The sequence below is a fragment of the Ptychodera flava genome (genome assembly GCF_041260155.1).
Source record: "Ptychodera flava strain L36383 chromosome 23 unlocalized genomic scaffold, AS_Pfla_20210202 Scaffold_24__1_contigs__length_23054250_pilon, whole genome shotgun sequence".
Taxonomy (NCBI): Eukaryota; Metazoa; Hemichordata; class Enteropneusta; family Ptychoderidae; genus Ptychodera; species Ptychodera flava.
The window spans coordinates 5,644,825-5,671,939 of NW_027248278.1; the positions used below are offsets into that span (position 1 = coordinate 5,644,825).

The window sequence follows — 27,115 nt, forward strand, 5'->3', positions numbered from 1 at the left end:
TATATCTAGTGCGAAAGGAACCTATTGAAGTGATTTAACATTATTATGGCATGATTGTAAACTGGCAGGTCATATCCTAAAGCTTGAAATGACTTCGTATAGAGAGATAACATTTTGCGGATAATAGTTTTTAATTGCGTTTATTTATTATATAAACAGCCTGCTAGCTCTAAATTTCTTCCTTCAGTGGCAATGCTGTTGCCCACAGCAGGGCAGCCTTTGGACGGGGTGCGGGAGAGATTTGGATGGACAATGTCACATGTCTTGGTTCTGAGTGTCGTATAGACGACTGTCCCCGAAATGCTTGGGGTTTACATGACTGCAGTCATGACCAAGATGTTGGCATAACATGTGCAGGTTTGCCATTATGATCTTATTATTTGATATCAGAGATGGCAGTGCGCGTGTGAAGCGATCATATTCTAGATATTTGATTCAAAATTCCGCAAATTGGATTTTAAAAAAATGGCTAAATAAGTAGTAAGATCGGAAGAATAATATTTGCAATTCAGATATTGTAAGTTGGTCGAAGTATGGTTAACGTTCAAGTTAATATATGAATCGTATGAATCGAATATGTTGTCAATGGATCTCTCTCTCTCTCTCTGTCTGTCTGTCTGTCTGTCTGTCTGTCTGTCTCTCTCTCTCTCTCTCTCTCTCTCTCTCTCTCTCTCTCTCTCTCTCTCTCTCTCTCTCTCTCTCTCTCTCTCTCTAATATGTATGAATGGGAAAGAAGAATGTGGACAATTTTAAGCTTTTATGAAAACTATTTACGTAATTGGTAGAGTGGTAACCTGCTACACTTTAGTTGAAATAAACTTACAGTAAAAATGTGTGACATGTTTATCTCCAGACAGCACCAGTCCGGTTATCAGCAATTGCCCATTGTCTACAACCGTCTACACTCTGGCAAATTCCTCGACAGCAACGGCAAGGTGGACAGAGCCCTTGGTGACGGACAACTCAGTCATTGCGCCAACTTGGAACAAAACCCACCTCCCAGGACACAGTTTTGCAATTGGTGTGACAAGGGTAATCTATACAGCATCTGACGCAAGTTCAAACAGCGCAGTATGCTCTTTCTCTGTAACCGTCATCGGTAAGATTGTATATTTATTTATAATATCAGAGATGAACACTTGTCATTGTTTTGTTCAAGAAGATAGAATGTTAGAAAGGCACACAGAATCGCACGCCAATGATATTAATGTTTTGACTGATTTTATTGTGGAAAAATCATCTGATTTATCAAAACAATGGTAGCCAATATACGATTTTCGTGTTTTAAATGCTCGAGGAATATCTTTTCACCGCCAAACGTTGAAAGGTTAAGATACTTTAATCTTATCTAATTATTTGACAACCATCACTTGCTTGCCTGTCAGTCTATCGAAAATGACCCGAAATAAAATATGCTTTATCAATCAAAGTTGGTCGTTGTCAAAGTGTATCTTTCAGGCATTGAGTCAGGTTCACGAGTTTCTCATTTGTTGGGCAAAGGGCGCAATCATTGTTGAAAATTGCTTTACAATTGCTCAAATTATAACGATAATCACTCAAGCTGGTTCGGTATTAAGGCGAAAAACACGTTTTTTATTCAATCATAATGTTAAATTATACTGCAGGAGCATTTTTCGGTCCCTGAAACGTTGACAGTATTTTCTGGTCTACCTCTTGTCAGGACTCGATTGAAATCTGTAGAATTAAATTCGTCAATGTTTTTCCTTCATCGTAATGACTTTTGCGAGGGTTGAAGTTTTTTGGTAGTTTTTTAATTTTAATTATTAATACATTTTCCCGTCCTGACAAGCTTCAAATGGTGAACCCTAATTTCTTATTACGTAGAATAGACGTAAACTGGCTTTTGAAGTTTTCTGGATAAAGTATAGGGAAAATTATTACATTTTCAGTTAGGATGCACTTTTTGTTGAAAATGAAGGATTTGTGTATACGGTCTTGAGAAGTACCCTAAGAACATGGGATCAATCATAATATGACAACATTTGGTTTTATAAGACGCCGTACCCAGCATTTCTAAGCAATAGGGCCCTCTAGGATTATGTAAATATGCAAAATTTTCACTGTTGACTATTCTTTCCCGATCTTGCATATCTAGACAGGCGGTCTGGTTTTTGTTTTCTTTACCTGTAGACCAAATTCCTCCTGTTTTCTCCGATTGTCCAATGGACAATTTCGCATCAACTCCCCCAAATGCACCGACAGTAGTGGCAAACTGGACCGAGCCAAGTGCGACAGACAATTCAGGGATGGAGCCCAATGTAACACAGTCACACGTTCCCGGTGATCGGTTTCCAATCGGACAAACATTTGTTACCTATAACGCTACAGACGACAGTCAAAATTTTGCTGCGTGTATCTTTAGGGTAACTGTCGATGGTAAGTTTACAGGTGAAAAACATGTGACCTTTACAGGTAAGAAGGGAAATTTATGATTATTTTGATACTTTTTTAAATAATATATTTTATATTTATTCATGGTATGTCATTAAGAGTTAATTTTCGTCACCCTGTTCAAGAACTTGGTACATTTTATACAAACAGTTAAGCAACCTCTCTCTGCAATATACAGATCCAATACCTCCTGTATTCGCAACATGTCCAGCAGACCAACATATAATATTAGCACCAGACAAGGCGAATGCCACTGTGAACTGGACAGATGCCATAGCGACAGATAATTCTGGTTTGGTGCCAACTTTGACACAGGACCATCATTCTGGCGACACATTTCTGATTGGTTCTACTTTAGTGACGTACATCGCTACGGACGGTAGTTCAAATACAGCTATTTGTTCGTTCACTGTTACCATTCTAGGTGAGATAAATGTATTTTATAACAGTCTCCCTGAATAATAGCGAAGTCGATACCCGGATTCTGCATCATATAATACCACTCACCGCCTCCCTTACGGGAAAATAGCTAGAGGACGCCAGGATACAGAAACACAGTGGCTCGAAGTCTTTTACGATAACACAGTGTATTCCATATGCATGGGTGTTATATACCGCCAGGTGTTGTGGCGTCTGTGCTTGAATTATTAAAGGCTCCTCCTATACAGCTTTACAGGGGTTATTTATATACAATTTCAATGTAAACTCGTCATATCATCCTTTGTACATGTGGATGTCATGCTCCCACACACTGCTACGTCAATATTATCATTTTATGGTTTTATTTATGATTTCGTTACTTATTGGCCCCTAGACGAAAGTTACACGTGTAGGCATCACATAATGATAGCGAAGACTACATCAAAGTGAATGACCTTTGTAGAAATGTAATTTGTTGCCAATATTACTGAAAAATAAGCAACAAATGTTTTGATCACGTTAGTTTTGTAAAACCAAACTAAAAAAGTTTGACTTTAACCTGACTTATTATGTTTTGAATGCGCCGAATCTAAATATATTCCCATAATGAAACGTAAATATAAGTTTCGGAATTATGTTTTCCTGATACGTGATTCTTTGCTTGGGCGATAACTTTATGAAATTGTAATAAAACTCAAATTGATTCCCTCCATATTTTACTGCTGCACGTTATATTTAAATAGTTCAAAAGACCCTGAAATTTTGCCATTTTTATGCTGGCTGTGAGCATTTATTTTATCATGTCAGAAGAGCCAAATCCACAATATTCTGTTCAATTTGCGATCCCTTTATATGTAAAGATCTAACAGCACCTGAGATCTTGTACTGTCCTCAAGACATGGAACTTGACCTAATGCAAGATCAAGCCGTCGTCATGGCAAACTGGACTGAGCCCTTGGCAATTGATAATAGTGGCCAAGTTTCATGGAGTCAAGATTACTTTTCTGGTGAAGAGTTCCCTGTGGGGATTACTATAGTCACCTATGTAGCCACAGATCCTAGTCAAAACACAGCGACATGTCAGTTTACGATAACAGTTATTGGTGAGTTTTACATACACCACTCCGTATACAACTCAAAACTTGAAAAATCCTGATGCAGGGTTGCATTATTTGTTTAAATTACCATTTAATGACCTAGATTAAAATTATTTATATTAATACAAAACCACTGGGGTTTTGTTTAATTTTTTATAGAAAAAGACATTAACTAGGTAAATACAGTATTTCTGTGGTTTGATTATTCTATCATTATGTAAAATTGAAGTTCAATTATTATCTAAATATCCCAATTTGGTTCAAACCGTGTTTATATTGAATTTCATTGATGTACATGACTTTATCGTAAGACTATAGGTAAAAGCGCTCTCTCTCTCTCTCTCTCTCTCTCTCTCTCTCAACTAGATTCTGTTCCACCTGAATTTACAACTTGCCCATTGGATCAATCGGGGGAAACCCCGCCGGACCAAATGAATGCAATTGTTCTGTGGAGTGAGCCTACAGCATCAGACAACTCTGGAGTGTCACCAACGTTAACTGCCGACTTTTCATCAGGTGACAGTTTTGCCATCGGGGTAACACAAGTTACATACGTGGCGACGGATGGTAGTTTGAACTCTGCGATATGTAGCTTTAATGTTACCGTGACAGGTAAGAAAATGTTGCCTGGCGAAAAAAATATGCCCAACAACAAAGTTGCGCAGGAAACGTTGAGTTCTTGTTTGCAAATGTATTTGTATGAAAAGTGAGCCTATCTAAGGTGATATATAAACATGTTTTGCTGGCAGTACTAAATCCCCATACACCATAATCAATCATTAGAGATTGCTCAGACATACAAACATTTAAATAAAATAATGATATATTTTTGATAAGCAACTAACGCTAAATATTTATTAAGGGATCGCACCTATTTGTGATACGACGTCATGTTCAGGCATGAAGTTGGCACGAAAATAGATTACTTTATCATATTATGACCTGGAATACATCAATATGAAAGAACCACTGTTTCTAGATAAAGTTTTTACAAAGATACACCTTCACAAAAGCCACAAAGCTTTCAAAGGACTTTAATGCATGGTTTTGTGTAATGCCTTCTTAGACCCAGTTCCTCCAGTATTCAACAGTTGTCCCAAGGACCAAACCATAAAAACCAGCGCAACAGTTGATGGTGCTGTAGCATCCTGGCATGAACCTGTGGCAATTGATAATTCTGGTGTGCTACCAACCTTGACAAGGGATTACTCGTCGGGCGATTTGTTTCCCTTCGGGACGACTCTGGTGACATACAACGCCACAGACGGTAGCTTCAATACTGCTCAGTGTGTTTTCACTATCACTGTTGGTATGTTGAATTCAGTTCACCCTACTGAACAACTAGCGAAAAGCATTGGGCATTTATTTGTAACAAACTAATGTACGCTCTCTTGTCAACTGACACATATTATGAAGGCTATACAACAAAAATAACGTATTGAAGTGACCATCGCCTCGGGCACTGATATTCAGATTTTCAAACCTTTACACACTTTTTAGCATAGCATTCGTGATATGAAATTTGCATATGAAATTACAATTTCAATGTCGTAAAGTTCTCATTAGCTTATCTTTATGACCATCGAAATTATTATTTACCGAATAGAGTTAACATAGGGATGGCGACTATTTTGAATTTCAAGTGTCTCTAAATGGTTTTCCAGATTTTGTTTTCTGACCGCTATGTTTTTGTAGGGGGCGGGTTAGAGTTTTGCTTACGGAATGATTGATCAAAGTTAAGGATTTTTCAGTTTCAAATTGTCATAACCTTGATTAATTTATCAAGTCATAAATTATTTTAGTAAAGTAATCATATAAAATATCGGGTATATTTGCTTTGTCAGGAGTATAAGCCGTTTTTCTCCACCAAACACTAAAATAATTAAAGTGTGTCGATATTTACATCTACCGAGACGTCTAGTACACTGGCGTGTTGAGTTCCAGATTTAGGCAGCCTTACTGCCATATTTGGCACTAGCTTAAAAAAAGAGATGGTAACAGGCGTTACTCCCTATGCACAATTGATTGACACTGAAACCTTCACAGAGCTCAGGGAGCCGTCATTATTTGCGGCCTGGGTGTCGGAGGAATGTGATGGGTCACTCAAAAAATTGAAAACTTCAAGGGGGTTTGCTCAAAATGTAGGAGGGGGTTACTCAATTTTTTGTACGAAATAAATTGAAACACCTATCAGATTGTACCATTGCATACATCAATTTCTCAAAATTTTCGATGCAAGAGGGGGACATCCCCCTTTCGTGCTCTCACCCCTGGGGTGTTCTAACAGTTTTACTGGTAAAAAACAAATCGAAAATACCTCTCAGATTGCACTAGACTGCATCATTGCGCACATCAATATCTCAAAATAATCAATGCAAGATAGGGGAAAGCCCCTTTGATACGTTTCCTCCTCAGCCTCTCGCGTATTCTCCCCCTGTACTTTCAAACTCTGCCGAGTCAGATGTCCCAGTGAAAACCCTGGCATGATACCCATCCAAATTAATTAATGTACTTTATGGTTAGATACTGGTTATCGAGTGAACTTTTTATCATTCTATACTTTGTTGTGACGTTGAATTCCGTTTTGATAGTTTACTGATGAAAATCTATCAGTGTACATCATGATAAGGATTGAAAGTTCTTTACTATGGATGTATTTTGTAAGTTTACAAATACATGTATTGGTATTTTACTTTAATTTTCTAAGTTGAGGGGCTGGGGGGTAGTCACAATTTCAGAGTTAGAGAGGGGGCGTTACTCAAATTCATCATGGTTGGCAGGGGGTTACTCGAATTTTCGGAGTTTCCGACCGACCCGTCCCACGGCCGTAAATAATGACTTAAATGACGTAAATAATAACTGTTAGTGTCTATCTTTCTTCATTCTACCATGACATACTTTGTGCACATGTTCCATCGTATAGTCGAAGAGGATATCACTACATTTAGTGCAGCCATTATTGCTGCTGTTGTCGGTGGATCTGTGTCAGTGATACTGTTGTTATCTGGACTGATATACCTGTATATGAGAAAGTAAGTACAACTCAGTATTTTTATGTTCTCGAAACTTCTCTATTTCTTCAGAAGGCGAGCATTATAGGGGATGAACAGCTACACCTCTGCTGAAACGGCATTAATTCAGTTCTTTTCGACACCACTATTATTCAATATGTTTGACCTTCAAACGGCTCATTCCACTTCCATAATGGTGCATATGAGAATCAATATTCCTATGTAATACGTTCTTAGTTCTCTTCAATGATTTTCTTTTGTTGTATTTTGAAAATGTGAATATTCACACAGCAGACTACTATCTATGTTCTTGACGATACACTGATTGACGAGGTCCACTTAATGTATTTTAAATACTGTGATTTCCTTCCCTACTGCTGTCGTCAAATTCAAATGATTGGACATTTGAAAATAAGCTCAGCTATCGCTAACATATACCTATGTAACATTTACAGTTATTTGAATGTGGAGGATATGTTATCAATGTTTGTTTTTTGTGCATATACAGTAAAACATACCTGTTTAAATACATAAAGCTACTTTTATTTTTTGACTTTTTCTTTAAATTATCACTGATGAAATAAACAGTGTGTAACACTAATCATCATAATCATCATTGATGTTAATATCATCATCAGTTGTATGGAAAACGTTTTCATAAATACCTATGAATAAGTGCATGCGTAGTCAGTAAGCCGCTGGCGCGACTATTATATTCATAATAGCGAGAGACATGACAGTTGCTCAGATTTTTGTCTTTATACACAGTGTTTTTAACAACGGAAATTAATGTCATCATACGGAGAGACATGTTTTTGCAGTGCTATTGTAGTTGCATTCGATTCGTAGGGCACCTCAATTGTGAATATAGTATTATAAAATATATAAGGTAGTCACACAAACAATGTGTAGAATGTATCACATTACTTGCTACGGAATAAAATAATATATATGTACAGGACCTGGCGGCTCTTCCTATGTTGTGTTTTTCTATCTTATTCTAGAAAAAACAGTCCCTCGAACGTACATTCTGTCGTTCGATAGAGAATGAATACATATAAAACATCGGATCACCTACTTTGATCTGAGGACGCCTGGGTTTCTCGACAGTCAGAACACATCCTTGATAAACAATTGATGACAACGAGACATTTCGGAATGATCTGTAACTTTATGGATGTCTTCAGGCAGAAGGGTTACTCACAGACATTTGGAGACGTTGTACGCATGCTCATTAAACCTGAAGTGACATACATTAAAGAAGCCTAGAATATCCATGCTTACATTACATATTGAATCTTTGGGTTGTGTGTTATTCGTGTTGTTTGCTTTCAAACGTCAATATATAATATATATAATCTTCTGGCCAAATCAACCGCAGCATTTTTAACATTAATTATAGATTCCATAGTCTGTAAACATTTCAAAATTATGGATTACAAATTTACACGGAAAATTTAATGTACCTTTTGTAATTTCTGACGATGATTCTTATTTCTTTGCGTGACCCATTTAAAGATTGTTATCGGATAGAACCTTCTTTGACGTGCAGTGTTAACGTTTATTTAGTTTTTTTTTTCATTGCTCTTTTAATCAATAAACATCATTATATAAAGTTGTAGTTTTCTCAACCACCATCAATTACGCGATTAATCAATGATTTGTAAAGTATTGATGAAGTATTATGACAGAACTCAGGGCCTTCGAGGGCGCTCTGTGAACTTCCGAAGGTATTTCCCGAGGGATACTGTGTATTCTGCCTCCAGTACTTTTCCTGGCTTCGCTCGGAAAAGTGCTAGCGGCAGAATGCACCTTCGGCACGCCACAGAGTGAAAGGCCATACGGTTCTGTTATTATTACATTAGTTCCCCCAATTTTGTCGATCGCCGTCGATAAAAGCTAATCGCGACACGGCCAGAATGCATATAGATTCTATATAGTCTGCATTTGTATGCTGTCAATGAACTTTTCATCGGCTTTGAGCTCACTGATTGGCTAAGGGAAACTTTCTACTATTCATATGCAAATATTTGATGCAGCGTACCGAGTTCACGATATTCCTTTATATCCATCTCGACTGAGACAACAAAAACAGACACAAACAAAAAACGTTTCAGGGCAGAAATCTTAAACATTTATTATACTTGTGAACAAAATTGATGCTTAAAGTAACAAGATCAACTGTAATAAAAATTAGAATGACTGAAACTTCAAAATTGTACGCGAAAGCAGACTAATCAGAGTCCGAGTATGGCTAGGCTGTCAGATCTACGGTGAATGAAACAGGGTAGTGCACGGTAATCTGGCGAAGGAAGACGCTGTTAAGAGTAACTGTTGTTTCCTGAGACAGCGATATTGAATGTGAAGTTGAAGACTTCTCCGGTGATTTGAGTATTGGAGAATAGCCCGGGTATCTGGTTTTGAACTTGCTGGCCACACCATTGCAAGGATTACGAAGTACTGATCGCTGTGTTGTCGGAGGAGCTGATCTATCACATTTGTCTTTGCCATGGCCGACACGGGTATAGCACTATCTCTTGTCGATGTGCTCGGTCACAGCACGGTCCCTCTATCACGGTCCCTCTATCACGGACCGAGGCCACGGACCTTGATCTCGGGTTGAGTTTGTCATTAATCCCACTCAATATTACTCATTTGCCGTGTTGATCTTCGTAGGCGACTGATTTGTGGTTACTGGATACCGATTCTAGCTCATATTCTTCGTCGCTATGTTTCCGTACGCTTACGTGAAATCTGGCAAGATTTACGGCACGGTCGCGGGTCAAGCTCGACTGGTTGAAACTCTCGAGTCTATCCGTTGTTATTGTCTGAAGCGAGTCGTTGAAAACATCAACTTCGGGTCGCATTTTCATAACGTTGTTTCCGGGGGGTTTTTTTGGGGTTGTTTTGTTTTTTTGCAACCTGACGAGAGCTTTGACGTCTTCGGTAGAGACCGCAGCAAATTTGCAACGGCTTATCGTAGCCTTCGCCGGTACTGCTTTGTTGAGGATTACGGCGAAGAATATCAGAGTGGCACCGTTCACGTTTGAAACGGAACAATTCGAAAAATGCGACATGGATAGCAGTTAAGGAAACTGGCAGACAGCAAGTACAGTGAAACAAGACCGGAGACAATCAGGCAGACAGCCGGACAGAATGAAACAATTAAAAATAGCGTAAGGGCATACGCAATAATATAAACAGACGGGCGGAAATATGTATAAATCATTTACACATGAATTCTGACCCATAAAAGTAACTCAGACTACAAAATGGTAAATACATTTTTATATGTTATATATAAGGCAACGCAATTTTACTGCATTCGTTTATTTGTTGGTTTGTTTGTTTGGTTTCCTTATGTCATGTTCAATGCATTTTAGACTTTGTTGTGCAGTCACATGAGAGAAGCCATGAAAGATGTTTGCCCCACATGAACCAAGTATTGATTGGTACGTATAACATTCAACTCTGTCCCATAATTGTACAACTGCACATCTTACTAACAATACAACAGCAACGACGAAAGTATCCCGGTTTCGTAATATCTGTCTGTTGGTATTATATCTCGCTTTTGAGAGAAAAGATAATATTTATGAGGGAATAAATCATTTTTCTGCACTCAGTTTAATAAAATCAATGATTTTATTAGAGACTCGTATTTAATTATTCTATTCATGATCGTAATGGCGAATCATAATTATTAACAAGGACATTAAACGTTTGGTAGAATGATTAGTAAAACACTATGTAGGTCAGCCTTGTTCAGTGTGTCCACCGAAGTCTGCTGGATAACTTGCCTGCTTTTACAAAATAATCGATAAACTTGTTTTGCTTAGCATGTTTTTCGATCGGTGCGGTTTATTATGTTAGAATGGTAATTCTAAGAAGGCGTTGCCTAGCTACTCTACATGGTGCGTTCCATGGCTGCTAAGTGACATAATAATTTGATATATCATATACAGAGACGAAACCAAAGACGGTTTAACCTATTTACATTCACTTGCAATGCAGCGAACTAATGATACATTACATCAGACTTTCTTCCAAACAATCATGCTTTTTCCTTATCCTACCTACCTACCTACATTTTGAAAATACTTGTTACAGATGTCATCATCAACTAAAGTGAATGCTTCGTGACATGAAGGGTACGTCTGGTTCGCACCTCCAGTATTAGAATTGCAGGAGTGTGGTTTGGGTCATTGAAATCAACTTCGTTAATCTAACTAATAGTTTACAAATTAACAACACGCCTTCGGTATTGTGCGGTACCCTCTGGTGGGTTGTCTTGACAGTTTATGCCCGGGGGGTTGTACTCTCAATATTTTCATACGGGGGTGTGCGGTCCAAGTTTAAAACATCTACCCATGTGTATTGTCAAAACAGACCCATTGTTAGGGCCTTTTTGTCAAAATCAGACCCATAGTTTAGGGAATAATGGAGCGAGCAAAAAACAAAACAAGCCGACCAGTTGTCATGTAGAATACTAGCAAACAAAAGTATTAAAGGGCCGTGAGCTGCAATGTCATTGAATTTGTTCAAGTTCAAATATTTCCAATAATTTCAGATATTATTTTATTTCTACCAATAAAGTGATATAACTAGCACTGTCATGAAAACAATAATTTGTTACCACTCAGCCAGGAATTTTTACATAGTTTAAGTTAATCTTAAATTTCCCGCAATTTTCCAATACTTCACATATTACAATGAAAATAGAGAATACCTTGTCTCAGTGAAGTATATTCAGTCCCATGAGATCTATTGGATGGAATCATGTTGGTCTGTAAAAATTCTTATAGGTTTATGCACTGGTTTCACTGTCTGTTTGAAAATTCACATGGGGCGACCACATTTGCGTGTGGCACCACTTTATCATCTGGTTAAAACTTACATATGTGCTCACATTCAGAGGTTTATGTAACTTATACTCAGAAAGTGTTGTCCTTATATTTAAAAGTATACAAGTAATTTAAGAAAGTGGACGGATGGACTGCGAGGGAGCGAAGCGACCGAGGGGGGGGAGAGCGCGAGGAGGGGGGTGAAGGCGAAAAATGAAATTTTGGACTAGAAATGGTGTTTTCTGGTGGCATCTGAGGTGACATTTGACTAATTCATTTGACATTTAGCTGAGACTGGAACAGTACTTTTGTTGTGTGCCTTAGACGTGGCTCACATACAACAAAACAAAGAATTTGTCATGAATTTGTCATGCTTTTCATATGCACTGCAGATTTCATAATGGTACACTTTCACCTAGCAAACATCAAGATATCTGACATATATCTCTGATTTATTAAAGTATGGCGTCCGAAGGGCGCACTAAAAAATATGAAACATCCTGATATCTCTGATATATATGTCTTATATATATAAATCATGAGCTGGAAGGGCGTGCTGAAAAATGTCTGATATATTAATCAAGTAATGCGCTCAAAGAGCTCACTGAAAAACATTGAACATACAGATATGATATATCTCTGATATATGTATGTCTGATATATTTAAGTTGGGTGTGCTGAAATTATGTCTGATATATGTATATATATATATATATATATATATATATATATATATATATATATTATATATATATATATATATATATATATATATATATCTTATATATTTAAGTCATGAGCTGGAAGGGCGTGCTGAAAATGTCTGATATATTAATAAGTAATGCGCTCAAAGAGCCCACTGAAAAATATTGAACATACAGATATGACATATCTCTGATATATGTATGTCTGATATATTTAAGTTAGGTGTGCTGAAAAATTATGTATGATAATTAAAGTTGCGCCTGAAGGGCGTGCCGAAAAATGCAACTGAATGATGAAATCTGTGGCTGACGCGATGCATTTTATGCAATTATAAGGCCGTGTCAAAATCCAAAAACACACTGACCCCTATTTGGCATTTCAAAAGCATAGTGACCCCTATCACCAAATCAAAAACAGGGTGACCCCCATGAATCAATCGCCCCCGCCCCCTAGGCCGAAGAAACTGACCAGTCCCTTAATTATCATGCATGCAATGTCTTTATTGCCACTGTGCTATATAAGCCCACATTTCCACCAGTCATCAAAAAACAGAAATGGATTTTCACTGTGTAGCCTGAATCATTTTTGAGAATATGCAAAATCACAATAACTGCACAGTATATCCTCTGAGCTCGCTCGGCACAGCACATTTCATCTTTCCGGCTATGTGTGACTGGAAGCTATGCCAAGGAAGCCATGCGCAGACGACAACATATGAATGAAATCAAATCCCGATATCTTTCACAGCTTCGTGCTGTTTTGTAACATTTGAATAAAAGATCGAGGTTTATTTCCGGGGTTTATTATAACTTAAACTATGGGGATTTTCTGAAAAATAAATGGAACCCTAACCTCAAATTTGTGAATGCCACAAGTCACACCTCCCGCACCAAAAGCCGCCATTGCAGATGACTTCCAAGGATCAGACGCACAGGAACTGACGACATTGGTTGCTAAGTAACAGTCTTTCAGTGGGGTCAACCTGGGTCATGTCATTGCAGAGAAGATTCCCCATCGAGAGTCAAGTCACCATATCACCGCATACGCGAATCGCCTATCACGGTCGGCGCGGCCGGCCCGAGGGATGGGTCTTGAGGATTTTATACCGTTATTCTAATCAATGTAAAAAAATTAGGGACGTTCGCTGTGTTTCCGACCCATGTTTAGGGATTTTTCCAATGAAAAGTCGACCCATATTTAGGGATTTTCCGCGAAAAAGTGACCCATTCGGCGGCACATACCCGTTCACCTTTCTATGGGAGTACCCCCGGAGTTTATTTGACACTAACCTTAGTAAAGAATGGGTTTTTCATAATGTTAACGTTTTATGGTATTTGTTGTACTTGCTTCCAACATAGCGAACGACATATTAACCAAAGAGCCTGCTGGTGAAGAATAGCAAAGATGCCTGGTCCTCGTTTGAAAAGAACAATTCAAAGAATAGGAGAACATGGCAAACACAGCAACACAGGCATACTGATTGACAGAATGTAGTAATTAAATTATGATGCAACGAAATCTACAGTATGAGAAACAGGTAGACACAATTTAAAATAGCATAGCGACGATATAAAAAAATACGCACAAAGGAAAGTAAACGTAAAGCCGTGTGTGAACTTTGACCGGATACGTAAATGAAATTATACGCCGAGTGTATTACGGTGTGTTATTTATGACACAAAAACACTTCGTTTGTTTATTTCTTATATTCCTCTGTGTATTTTCTTCAGACTCTGTACTGGACGGACTAATTTGTTTGCCAACTCATCTCGCTATCACAGACCTATCGCGTCAATAAAACGATTGTTTCATGTATCGATTACATTTAGTGTATCATACTCTCATATCGACAGCAACTCTCTGAGCACGTATGTTGTCCTGTCTGAAGTCCGCCATTGTACAGGGTTTTACTATGTGGTATTGTCTTCTAGTGTGTATGCTGCAAGCTGTAGCTGGAGAAGGTCAATGCGGGACTCCGTTCAACAATTTCACAAACATGTTGTATATATCAAAATAACGGCACCGACGAAAGTATCTCAGATTAAAGCTATTTGTCGCTTGAACCTTTTAATAAGGGATATTTGTATACAGTTAGACCTGTTATATTGGTCACGTTACAGAACGGTCACCTCTTTATAGTGGTCACCTTGCAGTGATCCTGTTGCATTTTTACATGTCAAAGGCCCTCTATAGAACAGCCATTTTTGTGTGGTCACTGGTCACACGGAATTGCTCAAATTATAAACAAAATCTATTTATAATGGTCAACATATCTGCTAAAAATGCTTTGAATTGAAAGCAAGAAATGGCTCTGTTTACATTGATTTCATTGTGAATGACCTTTGAAAAAATGCTTTTAATGGAAAGCAAGAAATTGACCTATTTAAACAAATTTTATTGCCACAAAATGATTCTTTCAGAAATTATACCAATGTATCATGATTTTCGAGAGATCTATGATATTGAACTTGATTACTACTGCTATCTGTTAGTAAATTCACCACTCAGAACACCGCCTACACTGAAGTAATGCCACACACACACCCTCTACACAAAGGCCACACCTCCATATATTTGTCACTTTTCCTTGGTACCTTGGATAACCACAATAATTACATAGATTTGATTGTATAATCATTTGTTTTATGGGCAAAATTAGGTTTCTCTTATCTCTTTTTAAAATTTTACTGTGGGCAAACTGTGTAATTGCATTCAATAATTTTGCGCCTAATCCTACTAGAGAATCAACATTATTTATAAAAAAAAATAACAAGCATATTACTTTCAAATTTTGGTACAATTACTATAATTTTACTCGTTTGGTAGAATCATTAATGATTAACTGATATTATATACTCAACTTCATAGAGGCCTGAAAATACTTGGAATGATTTCCGGATTTAGCTGTAACTCTGTCTGTCTGTCTCTGTCTCTATCTGTTTGTCTGTCTGTCTCTCAGTCTGTCTCTCGGTCTGTCTGTCTCTGTATATTTTACTCAATAATGTCTGTCAGTGTATTGAACTTCTCAAACAAACTGCTTTGATAACTAGCGTGCAGTTATGAAATAATCGATAATGTTTGTTTTTGTTGTGCAAGTTTACGAACCGTGCTGTATTTTATGTTAGGATAGTGATTATAAGAATGCGTTGCCTATCTACACTAGATAGTAAGTTCCGTGGCTACTAAGTGACAGAAAACCTGGCATACAAGAGTTAGCTAAAGCTTACGGAGAAGGCAATGTAGAGTTGCTTGTACGTTCCGTGCGAGTAATGTTTACACAAATTCGCATTAAGACATGCCAACTCTCACACTCGACTCACACAGTACTATTGACTGGAGGATTTTACTTCGATATTATTTCAACAGAATACGGTGATGAAAACCTGATTATTACTGACATTTTAATTTGTGTTTAAACAGCCTTACAAAGCTATAGTGTAAAGAGAAACGACAAATGTACATTTCAAAAGCCTGATTGTTTCAGATTAATAGCGCGTATGCTACGTCTGTCAACGTCTGCGATTTCACAGCTGACGATACTTTGGCTTTGTTCAGTGAAATTTTGAAGGTACTTGTAATAATGTGCCGTTAACGAAAATATTACCCCTGAGTAAGATTATAAATATGTATTAAGTATAATAACCAATATTGACTTAATGTGACAGTAATTCTGATAAAACTGGTAAAGTAATTTACATGCTTCCTAGTCGTCAAGTGTTAACTTACCGAAAATACTATTTCGTTAAGTACTGCGGACTCGCTTGTTCCTGAATTTGAGCAATAGCGATATATATTTATGATGTTTCACTTGATCAAATTTACATGGAAGCTACTGCTTACGTTGGTTTTTTTTTTTCAGGGATTAAGACCTGGCGACTGACTTTAGGAGAGTATAATAATGACTTGCATAGTTTCAATGAAACTGATTTTTGCGCAAGCATTCAAAAGCAAATTAGTGTCGAATAGTTTGCAACGTCTGTTCATGACAAACACTTTCTGCGTTACAGCGTGAATTTTGACTGTTTTCAATTGATCAGTTAATGCCTATTTTCTAACATATTCCATGAACAAAATGCTGTACCATTGAAATTAAAGGCTCCAATCAGTGTAACAGGAAATCGACTTAGCACAAAATCAAATAAGTCCAACATTTTTTATCCATTCACTCGACAAGAATTAAAATGTCAATATCATCGGTGACCCGTTGTAATGACAAGGTAACATTGTCTGCGCATGATCGGATCACTGTTTTACGTATTCAAGAGGAGCTGACTCCAGGCTTTATCGCATAGGGGGACTCAAAATAATTGACCGATACTTAAACCAAGTTGCTATCAGAAGACGAAAAACAAATTGATCTGATATACATGATTTGTTCGGTTAAGATAAGTTTTATACTTACACATTGCTTTATACAGAGTAGTAATAACAAAAAACGTCAAATGACACTCGTTCTGGAATTAGGACGTGGCGCTTTGTAGAGTGAATACATTCATTGTCCGTAGACGCCCTCGTATTCACATGCATTCCACTAATTGATCCCCCTTTCTGGATTTCAGTACTTATTTGTGCCTTACGAGTGAGTGTATTGGCATATTAAATCATGTTGAGCAAACGCATAAAATAATTTTAAAGTTCTCTGATTCTTTGCAATATTTCAACGTCGAAAAGAAAGTTACAGCACTAAGCAGATATGCACCGACATAGTTATTTTGAGTCAATTTTTCTAAGTACAGAGACATGTCGGGTAGTATGAATTCACCAGTCACTCTTATTTGTTATTGTCGTATTTTAACCTTCTTGAATGCTTCGAAGCTCACTGAGTATAGTTGGTTCATGCCAATGGTTTTAGGATTGCAGGCATGTGATGTGTGTCATTAAAATCGACTTCGATAATCTAATATACAGTCCATAAATTTACAGCACCGAATTATTTACATAGTATGACAGCATCCACTTAGTAATACTGACTTGCTACACAACACCAACTCCAGTTAAAAGAGTTCTTTCAAAAACTTTTTATGATGGTTTTTATGACTCATTCCAAACAAAACGAGGAAACGATCTTTTAGTCAAAGAATCTTGCGAGGAATACCACCCTCGTTTAAATAGAACGATTCAAAGAATGTGAGAACGTCACTGCGAGACAGACAGATAGACAGAGAGCCAGGCAACAAATAGATTTTGTTATCGCCAAACTTTCTGCAGTTGGAAAAGTGGACAAAATTAAAAAACAGACGAAAATCAAAATTAAATATAGAAGAAGAAGGACGTCAAGTCCTCTGATGGACAAAAAATTAATTACAACACAGTACATGCAGTATACTGAAGTTGGTTATATATGGCACAAAAAAATTTTACTGCATTGATTTATTGACTTGTTTTTATTTACCTTTTGTTCTGCTTTCACTGTACTTAAAAGTCGTTTGCAAAGTAACCTTGCTATCAACGCAACGACCAATCACATCGGTAGAGCGTTGTTTTAATTTAGCTCACATCCAACCAAGCTTTCATTAGAGTCGTATATTATTCGTATAACAACAGTACCGTTCAGAGCAAAAAAGTTGTCCGAATGCTAATTCACCATGGTACAACTTTCACTGTGTGTCGGTATTTTCCTGCGTATGCTGCTTTTCGCAACGGGAGACAGTCAACACGCAACTTTGTCGGATAATTGTACAACTGCTTATGTCAGTATGAATGCAACGGAAACGATTGAAAAATATAAGGTATTATCTTTTCCTATCAGTCGACCATTATCAAATGCAGATGTTCGCACGATAGACATTGCGTATGCTAATTGGGGGAGAGTATCCATATCATTCAGCCATTTTGTTGTTTTCACTCCAGAATTTTGTCAAGCTAAGATGGTTTATGTCGCTAATACAAATTTGTTATGCAGTGCAAGGTACATTAGTATGCTATTATGCAAATATTCAACCTCTTCACTCTTTGACTCTCGTCTTCTCCTGCCAGATGTCGTGATCCCGTTGATAATATCTGCACAAAACAAATGCCATGCATTGTTTATCTGATTTATTTTACCTCGAGCATAGATCGACAAAATCTATCGACAATGTTTTGACTTATGCTCTAAACATTAGACGGTGTATGAATTTAATGAGGGTTAACATAATCGTATTCCAGATTCAAAAATATAGTAAAACGCCATCATAATGTCTTACATGACGACAACTAAAAATATTTTTGCTAACTATCTCAAAATAGTATGCATTTCTTTTGGCATACACTCAAGGTTATTATTTACATTATAATATGATTGTTTTACTCTTTGATAGTCGGCTTATCTCACCTAGTCAATAACACGTTTATAACCAGTAAGCTGCAACAAAACAATCAATATTTCAGTATGTATGGCTCATGAATACAGCTGCTTTTAACCTCAAGTGTACTCTTGTCAACTCTCTTGTTTCAGCCATTCTTCAACCTCATACTGTCTACATTATAATTACGCACCAACACCCCAAAATTCCACCTTATTACTTGTGGCCTGGCCTCACAACGGCCATAGGAAAAGTCCTGCCTCCTTTTCGACCGTTTCCCGTCCCTCAGTCAAAGTCGGAAGCAAGACGGCAAATCTGCCATTTTTTCCATATATATATATATATATATATATATATATATATATATATATATATATATATATATATATATATATATATATATATATATATATATAATATATATATATATATATATAACACACCACATGCTCATTCTGTGTCGCGATTCGCCAGAATACGTCACGTGACGAGAAAATAGATACGTCTAGTCCCCACCGGATCGACAAAAGTGACGTCAGAGGGTATTTTTTGAATAGCTATTTCCCTAGGGAAATAGTTCTGACCAAATTTGGAAAAGTGTCCGGTCACGTGACCGCAGTGTCGTCTGCAGCTTTGCAACAATGGCGGGTGACTAGAACGTGATGTGCGTCCGGGATAGGTGACGACACATCCTCTAAAACAGATTTTCCAACATTTTCCAACATTCCAACAGCGTAGGAACTTGAACAGCTCATCGACGAAAAGATGAAAGTGCAACTAAGGGAGCCGTCATTATTTATGGCCGGGGGGGGTCGGAGGAATCTGAGGGGGGGGGTTCACTCAAAAAATCGAAAGCTACAAGGGGGGGGTTGCTCAAAAGTGGAGAACAAGAAATGGGGGCTACTCAATTTTGTTGACATGTATTGAAGCATTTAGTGGAGGTACGAATTAATACAACAATAATAGTAATAATATATATTATATATATATATATATATATATATATATATATATATATATATATATATATATATATATATATATATAAATCATAATACAGGTGGTATCAAGTAGAAACTAAATCTCATTTACTATGTGTTTCACGTTATTGTGATCTTCAGACGAGAATGATCAGCTATTCGACGTGGCAAGCCTTATGTTAGAGGCTAGTACTGAGTACATTTTTCAGTATTTCCTGATTAAAGATTGATATACTTGCCTGTCCATTGATCATTAATGAGAAACGGCTGCTTTCTATATTCTACATTGTATAGGTTACCAATAGGGGAAATGTGTAAAGCAAGCTTATTCTGATGCTATAAAGTTTAAAACCAGTTGAATGCCTTGACAACAAACCCATCTTTTATTGCAGGAAAATAATAATAAATAATAAATGTGAATAAATATATGTCTGTCGCTATTTTTTCGGTTTCAAAAAATATAGTTGAAATCAGTGAACTGAAATATAAATTTTGTAATACTGTCTAAGATTTATTTTCCTTTGAGTTTTTTATACGAAAAAAATACTCCCCAAGTGCCACCAAATAACACCATTTTAACCTCTATTTTTCAAAAGCTCCAACACCACATCTTCCCCCTCTTGAAAAAAAATCCTACAGAATAACTGCATGTCACCAGAGCACTGGATACAGACCTGTACATCAGCCCCTGCCACAGCAATTGGAACCTCCTTCCGACAAAGACCTATACCACAGGGTTTAATCAGGGTCTGTACAGGGCCTGTCGCAGCAGCAATCCATTTTACTGTATAGATATTTAACTTTCCCAATTTTTTTTGGGGGGGGGGGGTCACTCAAATTTCTGTAGCAGAGAGGGGGGTTACTCAAACACGTCATGGTTGGCAGGGGGGTTACTCGAAATTTTGGAGTTTCGAAAGCAATTCCTCCGACCCCCCAGGCCGTAAATAATGACGGCTCCCTAAGGATGTCGCTAGGTATATTTAGAATATTTTTTGAAAGAAAGTGGTACCACGTACAACTGAAACCGCTGTGGAAACATCGCCCAGTGAACTTGTCATAGTGAATTGTTGCGGTGCAAAATATCAAAACACATTAAAAACTATATAACAATACAACAGGAGCATGTGGTGTGTTATAAAACACCTATAGCCTGGTCTTTATTCGGGCTATAGCGCTCGTCTGTTACCCCTCGTGGCCGTGTGTTACCAGAAACACATCGCTATACCCCTCGGCCTACGGCCTCGGGGAATAGCGATGTGTTCCTGGTAACACACGGCCCCTCGGGGTAATAGACGAGCGCTATAGCCCTCATGACCAGGCAATAGGTGTTTAATATATTATTTAAACTATTTTACTTTGCAAATGTATCAATAAATTCTTGAAAGTTCAAATACCTCATGTATTTACGTGTTTGTAAAAGTAAGTTCAACAGCGTGCTGCTAAGTAACTGGCTAACCTTGCACAAGAAAACCTTGTGATCTAAAACTTGCATTTTGTTGCATTGTATTGGGAAAATGTAAGTTTGCAAATTAAAGGATTGCCGTTGACAATTCATAGACTTTTACAGACCCCCGCGACAACTTGGAAACTAGATATTTGAAGCTGTAATGGCGAAAATGTAGCAAATATAGCACCTGCAAAAGAGGCTTAACTTTAAGGATGTGAATTATTGAACGACTAATGTGTTGCCGATAGTTATTTAAAACTAGTCGGAACTTTCTATGCTTTCGGCACATTGCACATGTAGTCAGCCAAATTATCTCTTAATACCAATTAATGAATCTAGTTAAAATGCGTTCAACAGTAAAATATTTTGTGTGAGACGGTTCACCCGTCGTCACTGTTCTTTTTAATACGTTTATATTCTTTACTCATGGTTATATTTGGTGCTGGCATTTTAGAAAGTGCGAGTGTTTATAAACTTAATTTGTCTACCATCGAATACGATCAAGGCAAGAAAATCCACCGTGGTAGCTAAACTGTGACCTTTCGAAAAGTGGGTAGGGTAAATGTTTTTTTTAAAGGTAGAATGCAACTCGGAGACAAATAAGTGGACATTCAATCTTTTACAACGCATTTGTCATCTACGACTTAAGGGAAGATCCTTTTCAAACAAAACGTAAATTTTCACCGGCCTGCTCTTTGAAAAATGAAATATGTAATGCTCCCAGTAGAGTTAACACGGGGATGCAGTCATTTTTAATTTAAAGTGTAAGTTAATATTAGGCGATTAGTTTCTGTAGTACAACATTTCGTAAGTTACCCCTGTTTTTCATACTTTATCTCGAAAGGGAATGGTTTTAAGTTGAGATTTCACTGCATTAAATTAGATTTTGTTCAAAATTGACTTATCTATTTAACCGGAATATTGGAGTGAAGTAAGCATGCATTCTTTTCTGCCCTTTGAGAGTCCTTATATCTTTGTCGTAAGTTACTGATTTATCGTTTTTTTTATCGTTTTCTATGGGGGATCATCTTTATCATGACATCATGGACACTGCATCAAAACGCAATAATACAGATAAATTCACACTAATGAGTTGACTGTATTATAGAATAATACACGTGAATTCACATGATTCCACATGAATACAGACTTGCTGAATACAAGCAATGGATTATTCATGACTGTATTCATCTGTATATGCACTCTTCAGCTAAAATACAGGCAATAATCCATGCAAATACAGTATGTATTATTGGGTTTTCATGCACTGGGAGATAATAAATAATGCTATTATGTTTTCCAAATTCTCAGTAGTCATTGCGTGAGATCCAGGTGCAAATGTTTGCTGTACGTGTTAAAAAATAATCGATAATCCATGTCTGATATTTGCTGGATTTAAGCCAAAGTTTTTCGACTCTAACAAAACAGAAATTTACCTAGCATCATTAGGAAGGCCAAATAGTACACAGAATAAAACACTGCCGTTGATAATCAGAATAATATTAAGCAAAACTAATAAAGATGGTTCATTTAAATTTTAGAGTGTTCTGAAAGTGGCTGTCAGTTACTTTGTCACATTGGCCTCTCCTGAATTACAAACCGCACTGCAGAACCTCGTAGAACACTTTCTTACGCAGATGCGGGCTAGGGCACAGAGAGAGACGCCTCAAGAGAGAAGAGAGAGAGAGAGAGGAGAGAGAGAGAGAGAGAGGAGAGAGAGAGAGAGAGAGAGAGAGAGAGAGAGAGAGAGAGAGAGAGAGACAGAGAGACAGAGACAGAGACAGAGATAGAGACAGACAGACAGACAGACAGACAGACAGACAGAGATCATTAGACTTAGTGTGTGGTATAATCTGTGAGGGTGATGATGATTCGGATGATGTAATTCACGTATTGTGCAATTTTAATAAGTAAATTGACAATTGTGGTGTTTCTCTCTTCCTTTTAGAATGAAACCGAACCTGATTTCTTCTCCATAGGTAATATCTTTTGTCATTGTGATTCCGTTTCTAAAGGGAAAAGGTTACAACTTTTGTGCATAAGATACTGAATAGTGACGCATCGTAATCGAATAGTGAAGACATGAACTTGGTTTTAATATCAGAACACCGATTCGATCGTATGTAAAGTTTTCCCGCCGCCTTCGACTATTGAAATCATTCCCATTTTTGATTGATTACCTGTATTGATTTCGATATTACCTCTTACTAATTTTGTTCCGTGGTATCCTTGTAGCACGTGTACCTTTTGTTCTTCACTGCAGTGCAAATCCAGAATGGGGGGTGATTCCACCAGAAAATAAGAAATCAATGACATCATTGTGTATGAAGCATATACCGAATGTAGGAATTTGGCACATGTAATTGTGCTTCACCGGCATCATTCTTATTTTCTTTTGTGATCCATATAAAATAGGTAGACCCACTCTACGTTGACGTGTATCAATAAATAGCGGTTAGATTGTGTCTCCTGGTATTTGCCTTGTTTTCTTTGCAAAAAACACAATCTCGGGATAATGTAGTCGTCGCACTCCCACCGTAATGGAGTTCTATCATGATATTTAACTTCATGCATTCTTGTTTGCTTTACACTGATACCACTTTACAGCGACCGTGAGTCGGGCTAACATACGCTTGGTTGGAGGAAGTTCATGGGGTAGACTGGAAGTCTTTTACCATGGTGAATGGGGAACTGTTTGTGATGATTCCTTTACTTCAACCGATGCTCGTGTTGTTTGTCAGCAACTTGGCTATTAGTAAGTCGTCCTGTTATTGAATAATGAACGCCTCTTCTGATATTGTCTATACACAGAAAAACAATCGACGGCGTACTATTACGTAATAAACAAATTACTACATCGGCATCAAAATGGCGACTAGATAAACAAGATGACAAGCACATTGAGATACAATGATTGAGTAAACATAGACCAAAATGGTCGGCAAGACAATATCCACACATGAAACTAAGTTAATTCAAACAGTGTTGCAACAGTAATTAAATCTCTTTGTTCAAAAATTAATTATGAGTGCCCACAGAAACACAAATTAAAAAGATGATATTCTGAATGAGTCTAATTTATTTAGCAGAATTCGGTTTATTATGATAAGTGTTGTTGCCCGTAGGAAAGGTGATATTGGTATTTTCTCAATTACTTTTTAGTCCTTATTACGCAACGGAAGTCCCTAGTGCTGGATATGGACAAGGTTCTGGTCCAATATGGATGGACGATGTCTCATGTTCAAGTTCAACTTGCTATCTAGCGCAATGTTCCCACCTTGGCTGGGGACTGCATAACTGTGGCCACAATGAAGACGTCGGTGTCTCTTGTTCCACTTTGTACGGTAAGGTTAATATTAGTCATATTTTGAGCCGAAATTTTTCAATATATTTTCAACTATTTAGAAAATCCCTATCGTTCCAATTAGTCCAGTCAATCTAAGCGGTAAACTTGGGATTGATTGCAACAAACACGATTGGAACTAATTTGGAAGGATTGCAACAAACACGATTGGAACTAATTTGGAAGAATCGGAGCTTTATATTTTCAAATTTCTCAAAAGTATTGAGTGTTCTATAGCTGAATGTTACAATATCACAAATTACGCATAAAAGCAAGTGCATTTTTATTGCAGATTAAATTTAAACGGCATCAGTTCACTATCCAACTATCCTAAATTAGTTCCAATCATGTTATAAGAAATTATATTTTACATGTATTTTCAGAAGGTCCTAGAAATAGCATACCGAAAGTATATTAAAATCTAGCTAAGGGATGCAACAGTGCCTAATTTGCATAAATGTAAAGGGGGCTTATAGGTACAAAACCGTCGCTGCCAGAAGGTTTCTACTTAACCCTTTCAGGCCTAAATCTCTACATATAGGGGTAGGTCTGGTAAGTTACCAGAAAGTCAGGCCTGAGAAGGTTAAAATGTGTGGCTAAACATTATATTCCATGCAGGGTTTCCGCTTATTTACCTTGTTTTTGTCCAAGGCAATGTTGATGGAAATATTTCGTTGTCATAGAAATATCCCTTATTTGCATAAATCATATATGGCCGCCACAACACTTCATTTTTCTTTGTATTTCCCTAATTAATAACTATTTTTAAGCTTCTGCTGAGAGCTATAGAAACATTTTTTTCACTGTGTATTTTAGAGAGGTCCAGAATGACGTACTAAAAGTCTATCTAGTACAATCTAGAAATTAAAACAGTGCCTAATTTTCATAACTAGTAAAGATGCTATTGGTACAAAATTGCTGTTGATAGAATGTTTTTATTTTAAATTTTGCCAAACATGATATGTTATGCAGGTTTCAAGGTTATTTGTCTTGTTGTAGGTAAACACAATGTTGATGAACATATTTTGTCGTCATAGGAATATTTATAATTTACAAAAATCCAGTACGGCCACCACAAACACTTTAATTTTCTTTGCATTTCCCTAATTAATTACCGTTTTTAAGCTACTACTTAGAGCAAGAAAATAATATTTTCACTGTATATTTTAGAGAGGTCCTAGAATGACATACTAAAAATCTTATACCATCCAAGAGGTCTACAGTACCTGATTTGCATCGATATAAATGGGTTATAGGTGCAATACGTTTACTGATAAAAAATTATTCAAATTGAATTGAGAAAAAACGTGATATTTTGTTCAAGTAATGTGTTTATTTATCTTGTTTTTTATGTCCAAGCAATATTTTTAATATATTTTATCGCCTTAGAAATATTCCTCATTTGCATAAACCAAATATGGCTGCCACTGTGTTTCACTTTCCTCTGAATTTCACTTAAAAAGAAATCTCTGAAATCTACAAAAAAGCTGTTTATGTTGTTACTCTGTATTTCGTGATGGTCCCAGAATGACAAACAAAATGTCTGATAAAATCTAAGAGTAAGAGGTGAGACAGTGCATAATTTGCGTAAATGTGAAACTCGGTAATGGGAACAAAATCGTCTCCGTTAAAGGATTTTTGTACTTAGTTAATTAACAGTCTATTCAAGGAATTTGATTATTCAGAGTATTTTTATTGTGTAGGCCATGCATCATTTTATCTAATATTCTTCAATTACATAACTCCAATTTGCCCCCCTACCACTTCCCTTCTCCCTTTATTTTCCAATAAATGGCTATAAATTAATGACTATATATACTGTTTAGAACTATTTCTTCATCGTACATTATAGTAGGGTCAAGGAAATGACATACTCAAAATTAAATGAAATTTTGCGTAAGAGACATAATTTACACAAATGCAAAACAGGACATGGGTGCTGTATAAACTTGGTGATGATAATCTATTTACAAAAGCGATTTAAGAAACAAGCAGACATAGTAATGACTATTTATGATCATTTTTTGTGATTTTAGTTTAGGCAATGTTTTCAAATATATCTCACAGCAAGAAAACATTTCTCCTTTGCATGTCCACCATGTCACTTCTTTTTTTTCTTCATAGGACAAGTAAATTAATAATTTAACATAAGGATAATTTGAACATTAACTATTTATTCACTCTGAATATTTAAAGGTCAAAGAAAAGGTGTTTTCAAAGACTAAAACAATCTGTATTGTGCAACAGGGCTATGTTACAGGTTTTATAGGAATGCCAACATTCTATTAAATGTAATACTCGAAACTTGAAATTTTGTAAAAATATATTAAATTAAGGTTGGAATGTTTTGACCATTATTGCAAAATATATTTTAGCATTTTTGATCTACTTCTGATGTGCATAAATCCGATATGATACCGTAAAAAGAGTAAATTTGCATGATATTTATTGTTGTAGACTTTTAGTAAATAACCCGTGAACCTTTCTAAATTGTGTGGCAATGAAAAAAGTTAATTGAATTCATTTTTTATATGCCTGACCTATGAGTATGGCAGTCATTTTATGCAAATGT

General features: G+C 36.8%; 1 protein-coding gene across 1 annotated transcript in view; it reads left to right on the plus strand.

The window, feature by feature from the left end:
* The first annotated feature begins 851 nt into the window (after positions 1–851).
* Positions 852–27,115, plus strand: part of LOC139125109 (hyalin-like) — a 31,954-nt gene continuing 5,690 nt past the window's right edge. The window contains exons 1-7 of the mRNA XM_070691221.1: positions 852–1,099; positions 2,152–2,397; positions 2,591–2,836; positions 3,693–3,935; positions 4,296–4,541; positions 4,996–5,238; positions 6,853–6,961. Coding sequence (XP_070547322.1) covers positions 2,184–2,397; positions 2,591–2,836; positions 3,693–3,935; positions 4,296–4,541; positions 4,996–5,238; positions 6,853–6,961 — 1,301 coding nt within the window. The 5' untranslated portion in view covers positions 852–1,099; positions 2,152–2,183. The remainder of the gene's footprint in view (positions 1,100–2,151; positions 2,398–2,590; positions 2,837–3,692; positions 3,936–4,295; positions 4,542–4,995; positions 5,239–6,852; positions 6,962–27,115) is intronic.